General features: G+C 44.1%; 1 protein-coding gene across 2 annotated transcripts in view; it reads right to left on the bottom strand.

The window, feature by feature from the left end:
• Nucleotides 1-15,871, bottom strand: part of plrdgb (PITP-less RdgB-like protein) — a 99,065-nt gene that overhangs the window by 59,950 nt on the left and 23,244 nt on the right. For both annotated transcript variants that reach the window (XM_079898796.1, XM_079898797.1), the window contains exon 3: nucleotides 7,699-7,803. In XM_079898796.1, the coding sequence (XP_079754922.1) occupies nucleotides 7,699-7,803 (105 nt within the window). The remainder of the gene's footprint in view (nucleotides 1-7,698; nucleotides 7,804-15,871) is intronic.

Genomic DNA, 15,871 nt, shown 5'->3' on the forward strand with positions numbered 1-15,871 from the left:
CAATGATCTCCATGTGAGTAGAGTCCCCTCTGCCACACCCCAATCTATCTCTTCCTCGAGAGGGGATACTTTGGCTGGTGGCCAGGGTGATCTGCGATGTGGAGGGGGGGTGTGGCCCGAGGAATAACTCGTCGGTTTTTGTGCCACACCGTGACCCTCAGTTCACCCTGGCCACCAGCCAAAGTATCCCCTCTCGAGGAAGAGATAGATTGGGGTGTACGGATCGTACCATGTCACTCACAGCATCACAAGGCGGGCTTGATTCCTCTGGAAATGAAGTTTCAACTGCGTTGCCTCCCGTGGGAGTGCCATCGTGGCCGGGACCGATCCAGAGCTGACAGCCATGCTTTCCCGGGCAGCTGAAAGCATCGGTTGGAGTGGCGCCGCCCTCCCCCCGAGCGCTGTAGGCTTCTCCCGGACGTGCATCAGGACGCCTCCGGTCCGCGGGAGTCCAAGTGACTTTTCGCGGGTCGCGGGCGTCCTCCGCCTTCGCTGCTTTCGATCGCGCGGCGATTATGGTCTGTATGTTCTCTGTCACTATCGTGACACAGTCATGCAGTACTGTGTGTCGCCTTCGCCTTCGATGCAGTGCTGTCCCGGGAGTTCTGTTCGAACCGGCCGCAGTGGAACGCTAGTCCTTCCCTGGCCAACACTGACAGAACATGGAAACTCAATCACGCCCCCTATGCTGGGACGCTATTGCCTCCCATGCCGGCCTGGTTGTTCCGCCACGCGCACTACTGACCTCGCTCTCGGGCGACATCGGTACCTGCGTGATCCTGGGTCAGGTGATGTCCACTAGTGTGGTCCAGACATGGGCTTAGCCAGGTTGGGATGGGGGGGGGGTCTGGGAATTCATATTCTCAGCTCCCCCATGTCCCAGGCTAGGCTCCTTGGCGGTGTGGCTTCGACCACCAGAAATAGACTCGGGCCCGTCTGCACCGATGGTCATCCATCTGTGCGGTCTCCTTAGTCTGCTTCCCGCCAAGGCCCCCTCCATGCGACCCCTCCCCTCGGGCCTTCACTAGCCCTGGGCAAGAGGAAGTCGCACGAGGGTGGCGCTGCCTGTCTCCGCCCCTTAGACTGCCACACCAGCCTAAGCAGCACTTTTGAGACGGGCAGCCCGGTCGGCGGTGTGGTTGAGGACTGCGCCCAACAGTCTTCGATCACTCCATAAGCGGGCTGAGGACCTTCTGCACCGACGGTCATCCGTCCGTGCGGTCTCCTTAGCCGTCCTCCCGCCGACGCCGCCTTTCTACGGCTCCTCCCCTCGAGGCTTCACCAGCCCCGAGCATGAGGAGGTCGCAGGAGGGTGGCACCGCCTGTCTCCAACCCTTAGCCGGCTAAAAAGCCAGGCTAAGCAGCACTCCTCAGACGGGCAGCTTGGAGGTAGGGCTCAGTTCTTCTCAGGAGCTGGTAGCAGGACCACTCCTTCCCCCGCTGGAGGACCGGGGGAGAATCTCTTGTTGAAGAACTGATCCCTCTTTCTCCGAGCCCAAGAGGCCGTGGATGACAGTGCGCGCCGCTCACGAGCCTCGCCACTCTCGTCCCCCTCTGTCGCCAGACTCCTACCAGAGCACGCCCCCGTGGAACGCTGGTCCTTCCCTGGCCTCCTCTGGCAGGACGCGGCTAATGACCGTGCCCCCGCTCCGGGCCGCTTTGCCACCCACTCCTGGGCCGGTCATTCCGCCTCGCTGCTCCACCGAGGGTACGTCTGTGGTCCGCATAACCCCGCTGGTACAGCTCCTGGGAGCCTGGTTAGAGCTCCCCAGGCTGTCCCGCTGGGTCACGAGGACCATCAGGCTCGGCTACGCGATTCAGTTCACGCGGTCTCCTCCCCGCTTCAGGGGAGTCCGCTTCACTATGGTCGGTGGCAATGCCCCTGTCATGAGAGTGGAGGTCGCTACCTTACTGGCGAAGGGTGCGATCGAGACTGTCCCTCCAGTCGAAATGAAGTCCGGCTTTTACAGCCCCTACTTCATTGTACCGAAGAAATCCGGTGGATTACGACCGATCCTGGATTTGCGCGCCTTGAACCGCTCCCTTCACAGGATGCCGTTCAAGATGCTCATGGCCAAACGCATTTTCGAATGCATACGGCCGCAGGATTGGTTTGCAGCGATCGACCTGAAGGACGCCTACTTCCATGTCTCCATTCTTCCTCGACACAGACCGTTCCTACGGTTTGCTTTCGAGGGGCAGGCATACCAGTACGCAGTTCTCCCTTTCGGGCTAGCCCTGTCTCCTCGCGTCTTGACGAAGGTCGTCGAGGCAGCCCTTGTCCCTCTTCGGGAACACGGGGTTCGCATCCTGAACTATCTCGACGACTGGCTGATCCTAGCTCACTCTCGAGACCAGGTTTGCGAACACAGGGACCTAGTGCTCCGGCACCTAGCTCGTCTGGGCCTTCGGGTCAACTGGGAGAAGAGCAAACTCTGCCCCGTGCAGAGGATCTCTTTTCTCGGTATGGAGATCGACTCGGTCGCCATGTGCGCGCAGATTACGAGCGAGCGAGCGCAGTCACTGCTGACTTGCCTTCATCAGTTCGAGGGCAAGAGTGCGGTTCCACTGAAACTATTTCAGAGGCTCCTGGGGCATATGGCATCCGCAGCCGCAGTCATGCCGCTCGGATTGCTTCATATGAGACCGCTTCAGCTTTGGCTTCGCGATCGAGTCCCGAGGTGGGCATGGCATCACGGCACGGTCCGAGTTCCAGTGACTCCAACCTGCCGTCAGACCTTCACCCCGTGGTCGAACCTCAGTTTTCTTCGGGCCGGAGTGCCCTTGTAACGAGTTTCCAGGCATGTTGTTGTGTCAACAGATGCCTCCACCACGGGCTGGGGCGCCATGTGCAATGGACATGCTGCCGCGGGCTCCTGGACAGGACCCCAGCGCCTTTGGCATGTCAATTGCCTCGAGTTGTTGGCTGTATGTCTTGCCCTGCATCGCTTCCGTGCGTTGCTCAGGGGTCAACACGTACTAGTCCGGTCAGACAATACCGCGACTGTAGCGTACATCAACCGTCAAGGTGGTCTGCGCTCCCGCCGTATGTCACAACTCGCCCGCCACCTCCTCATATGGAGTCAGAAGCTTCTGAGGTCGCTTCGAGCCATTTATATCCCGGGAGACCTGAACCAGGCGGCCGACGAGCTGTCTCAGCTTCGGCCTCTCGCTGGAGATTGGCGACTCCATCCCCAGACGGTCCAGCTGATCTGGGACCAGTTCGGGGACGCACAGGTAGATCTGTTTGCCTCCCACGACTCGTCCCACTGCGGCCTGTTTTATTCCCTGACCGAGGGCACGGATGCACTGGCGCACAGCTGGCTGCGGGGCCTCCGCAAGTATGCGTTTCCCCCAGTGAGCCTGCGCAAGATCAGGGAGGACGAGGAGCAGGTAATTTTGGTTGCCCCGTATTGGCCCAACCGCACCTGGTTCCCAGAACTAGTACTCCTCGCGACAGCACCTCCCTGGCCAATTCCTCTGAGGAAGGACCTGCTTTCTCAGGGACGGGGCACCTTATGGCACCCTCGTCCCGATCTTTGGAACCTCCACGTGTGGCTCCTGGACGGGATGAGGCAGGTTTGAGTACCCTACCACCAGCGGTGGTGGCTACCATCACTTCCGCTAGAGCATCGTCCACGAGACATGCCTATGCGTTGTCATGCCTAACATGCCTAACCTCTTCGTCAACTGGTGTTCTTCTAAACATCTAGAACACACGAAATGCCCGATCAGTGTCGTGCTTTCCTTCCTGCAAGAAGGGTTGGAGCGAAGGCTGTCTCCCTCCACCCTGAAAGTGTATGTTGCCGCCATTGCCGCACATCACGACGCAGTTGATGGTAAGTCTCTGGGAAAGCACGACCTGATCATCAGGTTCCTGAGGGGAGCGAGGAGACTGAATCCTCCTCGTCCTCCCCTCGTACCCTCTTGGGACCTCTCAGTGGTTTTAACTGCCCTGCAGAGTGCTCCCTTTGAGCCTCTGCAATCAGTGGAGCTTAAGTTCCTGTCAATGAAGACAGCGCTCCTGGTTGCATTGGCCTCCATCAAGAGGGTAGGGGACCTGCAGGCATTTTCGGTTGACGAAGCGTGCCTGGAATTCGGACCGGCTAACTCTCACGTGATCCAGAGACCCCGGCCTGGATATGTGCCCAAGGTTCCCACCACACACTTTCGAGACCAGGTGGTGAACCTGCAAGCGCTGCCCTCGGAGGAGGCAGACCCAGCCTTGGCACTGCTCTGTCCAGTACGCGCACTCCGTGCTTACGTTGACAGAACGCAGTGTTTCAGGACCTCAGACCAGCTCTTTGTCTGTCATGGTGGGAAGCTGAAGGGAAAGGCTCTCTCCAAGCAAAGGTTGTCTCACTGGATAGTGGACGCCATTGCTTTGGCATACCAGCAGCAAGGTCGACCATGCCCCCTTGGTGTGACGGCCCACTCCACTCGGAGTGTGGCATCCTCTTGGGCTCTAGCGCATGGCGCCTCGCTAACAGACATCTGCAGAGCTGCAGGCTGGGCGACACCTAACACATTCGCGAGAAACTATAATCTCCGAGTGGAGCCAGTTTCTTCTCATGTACTCGCTTCAACTAGCCGGTGCTAGATTCTGCTCAGGTGTCTTCGCTTGCTCGCCATTCCTCTCCACGGACGGGATACGTGCGATATTCTCCTCAGGTGAGCCTAATAAGCCCTGAGTCTCTTCCAGCACTGACGATGTCAACTCCAGAGTTATGCCACCGGCAGCTTTGCGCTTGGCTAGGTGCCTCCATGTGCATGGTTCCCCCTCCGGGCGACCCCCACATGTGTATTTCCACTGTAAGCCTCTCTGAGCATGTGTCTTTCCCTTGGCAAGCCACCTTGCCACCCCTGGGGTTGAAAGATTCCACCTGCGGCTGGACACCCCAGTGATACTCCATATGCAGCCCCCCGGGGTCATATTGTATTGCAAGTCCCCCCCTTCGGGCTGGGCATAATTGCATATTTCCACTGAGATATGCTTCCCAGTGTACCTTGGTATTCCTGTGATAAGTAGGACTCCTTTGTCCGTGCTAGTCTCACAACAGGGAGCTCAGACTTACGCAGGGCACTGGAAGACAGTCGAGAGGTGGCGTGATTACACTGGGAACCCCATTCGTCGTCATCCGATGTAACTCGGAGTGATTACGAAAGGGAATGTCTCGGTTACGTATGTAACCCGTTACGTCTCCCTGCCACTTCCGTTGTACCGCTGGAACGCCTGAGTTCAGTCTTGGCTCCTAAGCGAAGACATATCTGCATGTTGCCAGCGTACTTCCTTATATACCCACGATGTGGGGCGGACTTACGCTATGCAAATTCCGCAGACCCATGGCATTTCATTGCAATTGGCTCGTTTTATATACTCGAAGTTGAGAGGCTTTCTAAGCGAAACCCCATTCATCGTCATCCAACGTAACGTCTCCGTTCCCTACTCAGGGAACGAGGGTTACATACGTAACCGAGACGTTTGGGACACACCATTGCCAGTTCCTTTACTTATCTTTGCTCTACCAACTAAAATATTTCCAAACCAAAATAGTGCTGTGTGTCTCTGAGGAACACAACATAGTGGCTTTCATTCCTAAACAAATCAGTGTTTATGGATGAATCAGTTGAGTGAATGATTCAAATAACTCAATCATAAACTTGTTGCCACCTACTTTACTGAATAAACTCTCCACCACTATAGACTAACTACTTTTGCAAAACAGAACATATAATTCAGCAAACCATAGATACAATCTAAATAGCAAATTTAATATCAACACTTGACTCAATAAGTAAACGTTACTCTAGTTTGTACAGTTTTATCTGCTTGTTTGGTACATCATAAATTATAATCACAGTTCATTTGTAAAATGAGTTATAATTACATTTATTCTAGCTCTGGAGGAGATGGTTTCACATTTGTGATTTTACATTTCACCAGCAGTGATGGCCTGATGAAGACTGCTGGAGATGTAAATGAGCTTGTTTAATAAGAACAGTATAATAGCACTGGAGAAACCAGGATCAAAACAACAGCCTGAGCACACACACACACACATTCAGTAAGCATAATGAAGATGTCAGATATTATCCATCGGGAAAAAGAAGCTGAAAAATGCATTGTCTGTGCTATTTATGGAATCACAGGGTATATACGAAAACGGGGGTTGCAACATATTCGATGCATGGGCCAACACAAGGAGGTGTGCCAAAATTGTGTCCGTGTTACTGTGTTATTGTGTCTGTGGGTTGGTGGGGTTAAAGTTTGTGTCACAAACTTGGCCAAATAATTGGGTAGTTCTTGTCCTGATCAAGTCTCATTCTGTTTATTTTTCAGAACTTGTATTGGTTTTGTCCCAGTGCTCAAATGTGATCCACAGCTCTGAATTCTTTCCACTTTAACTCGCTTCAGTGCAATACTCGTTCATTAGTGAGAGGTCACTGGTGTTTTCTTAAGCCTACTGTGCTCAGGTGTGTTTTTATTCACAGTATAATTGAACGAACATGTGGGTTCTCATGCCAGAAGACTCAAGTTTTGTTTGTTGGGCTCTAAATAAGGTAATTCAGCATGTATCCTATCTATTTACATTTTTTCAAAATTGGAAATTCATAAATTGGGTCATGCTTAAATCCTCTGGTGTGGAAATAAATGAATAAACAAATAAATAAAAGGTTTAGTTAAGTGGCAGGATACATCCCTACTCTCTTTAAATCTAAAATATGTTCCAGATTTCTTAACTGTGAAATGAAAACGGATAATTGTTAGCGGTAATCCTCTCTCGCTCTGTCTGTCTCAATCCTATTTCTTTCTCCATCTCTTTATAATCTGTGACCTTACCTTCAATGAAAACCAAAATAACCAAATCCACATAATATTAAGTTTCTGCACTGCTCTAAGCCATCCATAAATCCTTTCACAAATAATAGATCTGTTGGGGGGGGGGGCTGTATGGATGGAGACCTTTTTCCACAAGTGAGAATAAAAATGAATCTCTCAAGACCCTGTTTTCTCACATCTCAACACAACTAAACCAAACACTGCTGTTGAACTCATCGTTTGTGGCTGACAAACTCTGATCAGTCGCTCGATCATGCAGCACCATTTATGAGGTCTTATTGGTCTTGGTAGGACTGTTTCGCAGTCTGATGAAACACATTTTTCTAAAATGAGTGTCAAAAAGTGAGCTGCCTATTTCTCCTCATTTAAAAGTAGCTGTCGTGGGGCATTACAGAAACCCTAATTCTCCCATGCAGCATTAGGGTGTCTCTCTAAAGGGAGTTAAATTTGCACAAGAGTTATATAGTGCTGTAGAGTCACAGCATGTCCTGAGGTATTAATACGACTTAGAGAAGCTAAACAGTGATTACGCTGATCTGTAGCATTAGTCACTGTTGATTCTCCCTTCACTGAAATTCCCCACTTTAAGTTAGACACCAAACAAGCTGTTTGCAATGGAAACTGCTGTTTAGGGTAAAGTAAACTAATTAGGGAGGATCAGCATTTAGATTATCCACGGTTTTCACAGCAATTTTACTTGTCAGTTGAAATGTATTCAAATGAATGAGCCGTAAAATCACATCATCAAGCAACTCCTGGTAAATTCAGCCTTAAAGAACCTTAAAGGATTAATATAATGTGTTCATGATACAAAAACATGTAGGAGAGATGTCTTCAGGAGACCCTGGTGGTTTTACCTCTGGAGTGCTCCAGGTGTCCCAGTGTTTCAATCTGCTCCACCAGGTCATTGGAGTTCCACTGGCTCATTTCCAGGAGTAAGGCTGTCTTCCCCTCCATAACATCTGCGGATCAGCAGGACGTGAGAAGCCATTCAATACAATGATGAAAATTAGAGTCTAAAATATAATATAATATAATTAGTGGTGGGCCGTTATCGGCGTTAACGCGCTGCGTTAACGCGAGACTCTTATCGCGCGATAAAAAAAATATCGCCGTTAATCTATTCTCCAAGTTGGGTTGGGAGCTGGCTCAAGCTACACAAGCTATGATGACGCAATCTACCCGCGGCCGCGGGGAACACCCGGCTGCAACGCATCATATTCGTCGTCATCTTAAGTAAACACGGCTGAAAGTGAAAGCTGGTGTAAAAGATCCGTGCAACATCCATTATTTGGACAATTGGTTCGGATTTAAGCCGTCCGACGTAGACTGTGTGGTGTAACAGATCGGTAAGTAAACACACGACTAATCCGTTCTACCACCTCAAATTCAAATCGAAACATGATATCACTGAATACCAGCGCGCGCGTATTATTCCCAATATATCTTAGTGAGTGGTGTAGCACATAATCTCTTTTTATTAAAAGCGCCCGATTTTAAGAATCGTTGTTGTGTTTCTTTTTAACTGAAAAGACATCAGTTAGACAATATTCTAATTTTAAATTTGGGGTTTCATAAGCTCCAAGCCATAATAAACATTAGACCTACTTAAGTCTCTGCAGCTAGTGTACTTAAATTTTATTTATCTGCAAAATTATGTTGTATACTTACAGTTTTGCACAATATATGTTCTCAAAATGACATACACCCTTTCAAAAAAAAAAAAAAAAAAAAAATTCATTTAGCAGTTGTTTAGCAGGGTCTGTCTAACCTGTTCTGAAATGGTTTTATTATAATATCGTTATCGCAAGAGGCTGCAATGTATATCACAATATGGTTTTTATGCCATATCGCCCATCCCTAATTGATAGCCTATAGTAGTTGATAATAACATAGGCCTACCTAATGTTGCCTACGGACGGTAACAGTACAGTAGTAACCTTTTACAGTCTATGAGTAGAACAGCTTTCTCAAGCAGTTTGTGATGCATTTTGGAAACAGGAGATGAGCCCCTGGTCTAATGCGCCACCTGGCTGGAGAAACCCGTTCTCAAAGACTTACTTTTATAGTCATTATTTGGGTAGCACACATATTCTGATTGCCTTCGGCAGAATTCAAATGAGCCATTTTAATCTAGATTAATCTAGATTAATTTCAAAATTAATCTAGATTAATCTAGATTAAAAAAATTAATCTATGCCCACCTCTAAATATAATATAATATAATATAATATAATATAATATAATATAATATAATATATAATATAATATAATATAATATAATATAATATAATATAATATAATAACCCGAGGTGAGTGGCATCTTAGTTTAGCCTAAACAAGGGTCACACCTTTAGCCTCATTTACCCATGTAGGAGGGGACGTTCTCGCGACCTTGCGCAACGTTCCCTAAAAGTTCTCTAAAGGTGACGTAAATCCTGAACCTTTACAGAACATTAGGGACATTCCTAAAGCATCCTCTTTTGGTTATGAAAGTGCTGCAGTTCAAGGTTCCTTATATGACTTGTTCCATTTTGGTTATTTTATGGTCACATAAGAATGTTACAAAGACGACATTTGGGACGTTAACAGAATGTTCCCACATGGTCCTCTGTTGGTCACACACTCTCAGAAAATAAAGTACATAATTGTACCTTTAGGGGTACAATGGCTTGTCACTGGGGCTGTACCCTCAAGGGTACAATATTGTACCTTAACCTTTAATTATTAACCTTAAGGGTACCATATATGTACCTTTTAATGCTTTTTGATCCTCAAAAAGGTCAATATACCTTGCGGTCCAGTAATAAGCCCAATGGGGTACGTTAGTGTTGATTGTACCTTGGGGGACAGAAATGGACTCCTACTGTACCCCTATTTCTGACAGTGTATAATAAAGTTCCCGATATGACTTTAGGGGCCATTCCATGTTGGTTATTCTATGGTCACACAGCATCGTTACAAAGAGGACATTTGGGATGTTAACAGGACTTTTCATTAGGGACTGCGCTGCAAAATATCTTCCTCTTAACTCATTTGGAAACATCGGTTCAGAAACACCCATTTCACCTACAGGTCAAATGCAAATTTCTCATAAAAAAACAACATATTTATTACAAAGACATTTAGGCCTACTTTTATTTTGAAAAAAAAAACATTTTGTCTTATTTTTATTTACACATTTTAAAATTCATATGTACAATATCTTAACTTTGTTTCTTGTAGGTATTTATAATAACTTATAATAATAATAACAATGTTATTATTAGGGATGTCACAATACCAAAAATCCAGTAGTCTGTACCAATACCATTACAATGTTACAGTTCCCGGTACCAATTTCGGTACCACAGCAAGATCTATTGGACCCATTTTCCTATTTGATTTAACTATTTGAAAAAAAAAAAACGTTTAATTAAATTCAATTTAGAGTTTATTATTTATAAGCAACCCTCTACGCACACCTAATAATAATAATTATTATTATTATTATTATTATTATTACATTGAGACGTAGCTAAATCTACTGTACACCAGTAGCCTAATATATTTCTATCAATTTCTTCAAATTAACCCGAACTTATATTTTGACGGGTTGCTGCGAATAGTCAAGACCTTTGACTTTCTGTGTGTTTATGATACAACGATAGTTTTTTCTCAAATGAAACTGTAAAATGCTTGCAGCCTCATGTCTTTTCATAGTGGCAGAGGCTGAAAACACCGCGAGCATCACGCGTGCTTCAGTGTTTGCGTGTGTGGTAAACGAAGCTGCGTGTCTGTGCCATTCATTCACACAAAAACAAGCTACAAAAATGCTGGTATCGTCACATTTTCAAAATTTCAGTACCGACTTGGTATCGAACAACCCTGACAACCCTAGTACATCCTATAGTAATGGTCCCCTAAACATTCCCAGAACATCCTGAATGATCCCGGAAGGTCCTCCAAATAACGTCCCCCCACCCTTAAAAGAACATCGTGACCATCTCTGAACATTCTGGGAACGTTACCAAGCGACTTCCTTGACACCAGCGGGGATATTATGAGAACGTTCTGGTAACATCAAAATCTCCAATAAAACATATGCCCCTAAATGTTCTGAGAACGTCCTGAATGTTCCCTGAAGGTCTGCAAAATAACGTCTCCCAACCCTTTAAAGAACTCAACTTCATGACCTCTGAACGTTCTGGGAATGTTACCAGGCGACGTCCTTGACAACAGCGTTCTGAGAACATTTTGGGAACATCAAATTTCCAAATAAGATATGGTCCCCTAAACATTCCGAGTATGTATATACATAATCTATAATAACATTCTTATGAAAATACCCGAAATGGCTTGAAAAACACACATAAACCATACATTGTCACATTTGTGTGTTTATTCAACCTGATCTCACGGGAAAACGTACAAATTCTACGAGGTGGCTAATTCGTAAGAATTCATACGACCTCACTCGTACGAATTGGTACGATTTTTGCAAAATCGTACATATTTTACGAATTGCCCAATTCGTATGAATTCATACGAATGACCTACCCCTGACCCCGCCCCTAAACCTACCCATCACGTGGGTTTAGACAAATCGTACAAATTCGTACGAGTGAGGTCGTACGAATTCGTACGAATTCGCCAACTTTTTATCATTCGTACGAATTGGTCGTGAGATAGTGTTGGTTTATTTCATGTCTCATCATTCAAAATGTTTTTTATCTGCTTTATATTCAGCTACAGTGATTGCTGGATGCCTTTGTCCATTTAAGGGAATTCTTGTAACCTCATAAAGTATTATTATTTCTATGAGTCTTGCACGAGGGCGCCTCCGGCTACCAGCATGAATGAAGCACACATTACATCAGAGTTTTTAACGCTCCATAATCCTTACATCACCCTGTTTATATATAAATATACACATGTGTAAGTTTCAGGCCCTATTTTGTGTAAAGTGCTTTAAGCTTCACATTTGACAATAGCCATTCACTCACATAGACTTTAGGATTTTCCTTTCTGTTGCCATTTTTAGAAGTGTATAGGTCTGTGTATAAGACCACAATTTTGTTTCAAATCATCCGTTGTACTAAAATATGGGCTTCTTTTATTAAATAATGACAATAGGCCATGTCTTTATGAAGTCCCTAACACAGAGGTAAGAGAAAAAATGCTCTTGGGGAATCATTTAAAAGAGGTTTGGTACAACACACAGAGACAAAATGGCACAAAAAAAATCATGGAGCCAAAAATAGACCACTGAGATAGCAGGGAGCAGGCAGGGAAGAAGAAGAGGCTGTGGAATACGTTGATAAGAAACTAATGAAGATGGATTACACTCTCTGTGTTTTCCTCTGGTTGTAAATTAGCCAGTTTTTATGGATGAACTCTGTCTATAAAGTCTAAACTTTATTTTGCTCATATCAGTCAGTCATTAGTATGCAGGCCATGGGGTCGTTCTCTTGCCATCTGCAACTACAGCATTAGCCAGTTTCATTACTGCCAATTAGAGGATTATTCATGTTTGAATGACTATATGATGTTGCTTCCAAGGCACCAAAATGTGCTAAAAAAGAGGAAATATTATGTAATAGAATGCCACCAGCAACTGCAATATGGAGCAATATGGCCATGCTAATATTCAAATAATGATTATTTGAATGATTATTTTGATAATTAATTAATTCGCGAAAAAATACAAAACTCAATACTTTTAATCCATTATTAAAAAAATAAATCCACATTCTGCCCAATGTTCACTGGGCCTGCGCTCGTTCACTAAAGTCTGTGAAGTTTAGCTGAGAATTGCTTAATGTCTGGACAAGGCTTGTATGCAAAATGGAATAATCGCGTGACTTTCTAACATTTACAGGAATACAACCGTAAAATGAGAGTTATGTGCTGGGAAAATAATTCTCAAATGCATTTAAAGCACATGTATCCACCTGACAAGGCCAGCCGCGTTAAAATATATGCTTTTGTTTGAAGCGCTTAATGTTTATTTGAAGCATTCCTTATGTTTAGGATAACTTCCCACTGCAGCACACTATGTGTCATCTGCTATTTTCCAGAAGCGTTTTATCCCCAGAAATGCTACACACTACTGTAAAGGTATGTAATTGGGTAATGTTTTCAACGTGATGACGTAATACGGGGCGTGTCGCAGACCAGCACAAGACGAACAATTGTGGTTAAACATTTATTTATTTTTTTAGAAAATGACCGATCGTTTTGCTAGATAAGACCCTTATTTCTCGAATGGGATCGTGCAGAGCCCTTTGAAGCACTTCAAAGCCCTTTGAAACGGCATTGATTTGAACTTCAACATTCTGGTTGCCATTGAAGTCCATTGTGTGTAGAAAAATCCTGAAATGTTTTCCTCAAAATACTTAATTTATTTTCCACAGAAGAAAGAAAGACATGAACATCTTGGATGGCATTGGGGTGAGTAAATTATCAGGAAATTTTCATTTTGAGGTGAACTAATCCTTTAAATGTATTGTTTCAATTAATTAAGAAAGACTGAGCTGTAATGCACCGAGGCTTTGGGAAGAAGCATGGCTGTTTAATCAGAAAAGTATCAGTAGGAATGCTCTTCCCTCCAGAAGCGACTAACTTACTGTTTGGAGATGGTGAGTGATTGTGTCCATGGGGCAGATTGTGTGTTTGAGTTTGTGGAAAAGGCCATTTCGAAGAAGGCTAGCCTACTTTAGTCAGATGCAATGATCATATGGCTGAGTGTGTAAAGTCTGTGTTTAAATGCAACAAATAATTGTGCCTACATCATGCATTGTGCCATTAGTTCCATTCAAAATCATGCAACTATGAACAACATACAGTCACCCCTAAATTTAGACAAACATTGCAATTTCTACGAAATAAGGCTTTTTATGTTGCTACCATTTTCATATTGAACAATACTGCTGATTTGTTAAGGGTTTGTGAGTTCCCCACATGAATAAATTATATGGTTACTGTTAAAGGATTATTTTTTTTCCCCTTTTTGATTTTATCTTAATTTTGTGTATTTGAAAAAGAAAAAAAAGAGCTTTAATATTTTGTTAAAATGAAATATTTTTAATGTTGCAATATCTTAGACAAATATATATAAAAAAGGTCATTTAAACAAGTTAAAGAAAAGAGCAAATGAAAGATTCCTCAGTTGCTACAAGATTTTTTTTTAACATTTAGTGAACAAACAAATCCAATTTGGCTACAGTTGTTAAATTTAAACTCAAAGATAATTGTGTTGCCTTCAATCTAATGCAAAGCTAAACATTGCATTACATTTTTACAGTGCATGTGTTTGCATCTTAATCAAGGGCAAGGTGTGGAAAGATAGATACAGAGAGATACAGATGGAAAGATAAAAAATGGAGTGATTATGTGTAGGTGGGTACAAGAAGAAAATGAATGCAGAAAGGCCATATGAATATTTGCAAGAGCATCACAAGCCTGCAGCATCCAATGGAGAAGCTCTGTTATCATGGCAATTCTCTTATACAGACTTATATTAGTTTTGACAACTTGATGGGTAGCTTAAGAACATTTTGCCAACAACTTGTTCAGAGAATCAATATTTTGAGAAAAATGACAGGCAAAATTACAGGCAAGAATGGCAAATGAAGGGCCAGGACAGAGAAAAACAAAACAAGAAAAGGAAATGAGACAAGCTCCGGCAAGAAACCGAGAAAGCAAAACAAAACAAACCTCTGGGCAGACACACTGAATCAGCATACTAATGTGAAAATATAATGATATCAGGTTGGCATGTTTTTGTCATTCACTGAGCGCCAAATCATTAATTATGTATTTGACAAGTACAAACTGAATAATGTGATGTAACAGATGATTTTTCTTAAAGGAACAGTTCACCTAAATAATCTGTCATTATTTACCTGTCATGTAAAACAAGTGTGGGTATTGGGACCGCCCCATTTTGTTCAAACTGGTTTTGTAAAGTTGATCGACCAATTCATTGTGAAAATAATTAAATAATAATAATAATTTCTGATTCAGATTTGTAACCCACTGCAACGGATGAATTTATTTAGTGAGTTTGAACCGGCTCATTGAAACAAATCATTCACACTGGTTTTATGAAGCAGATCAACTGTTTCAATGTAAATATCTGACTCAAAATAATAATTTGGTTACAAATCAGTTATTCCATTAATAACAAATTACATTTTGTTCTGTTTCTCACACAAAGCTATCATCGTCAGACGACTTTTTAAAGTAGTGTACAATTCATGTGGACTACTTTTAGTTATGCAGGTTTGGAATGACATGATGGTGAGTAAAAGATGGCAGAATATTCCTTTGTGGGTGATCCAATCATTTAACGTTCCTATCAAACAGTATCAAGCACCAAATCATGATCATACCGAGATGCAACTTGACTATTGACCAGAAAGAGGAGGCTAATTGGCATTCAAGCATCATCCTTATTTAACTTAATACCTGCTGGCAGCATAATGCACAGTCTGACAAGTGTTGCAGTAATAAATGGGTACAGTTTCAATGGCTGTGTGCCCATAGCATCCTATCTAGATAACAGTATGATGCAGACAAATGGGGGGCCCTGCTTTTCAGCCCTTTACTGATGAGTTCCTTAAATATTTAGGCCAACTTCCACATTACTGTAGCACCGGAATGCTGTAGGTGTGGGATGTGAAATCAAAAGCAGAATAAAATACATGTATAACCTTCTACTCTAAATGTAAAAATGTAATGTATTACATTCTGCATTCTTAACATGCGCAAGAAATATTAAAACTGCTCCCCTGTTCATGACCTTGTCATGTATTATTTCCATTCACAACTTTCAAATAAACGAAATAAATGAGGAACGTGGAAGGTTATGCAGGGCTCCAAATGCTTCATTTCCACAAACCTTTTACATATGCTACGATTCTGAACTCCCCAAATGATTCTGTAGAGATTACAGCCATAATCACTCACAGGTACTCCACATTCGATAGCAATCTAGCTTAATACCTGTAAGATAAGACAGGGAAGCAAACGAAATACGGCAAAGCC

This window comes from Squalius cephalus, assembly GCF_949319135.1.
Source record: "Squalius cephalus genome assembly, chromosome: 17".
NCBI classification, from domain to species: Eukaryota; Metazoa; Chordata; class Actinopteri; order Cypriniformes; family Leuciscidae; genus Squalius; species Squalius cephalus.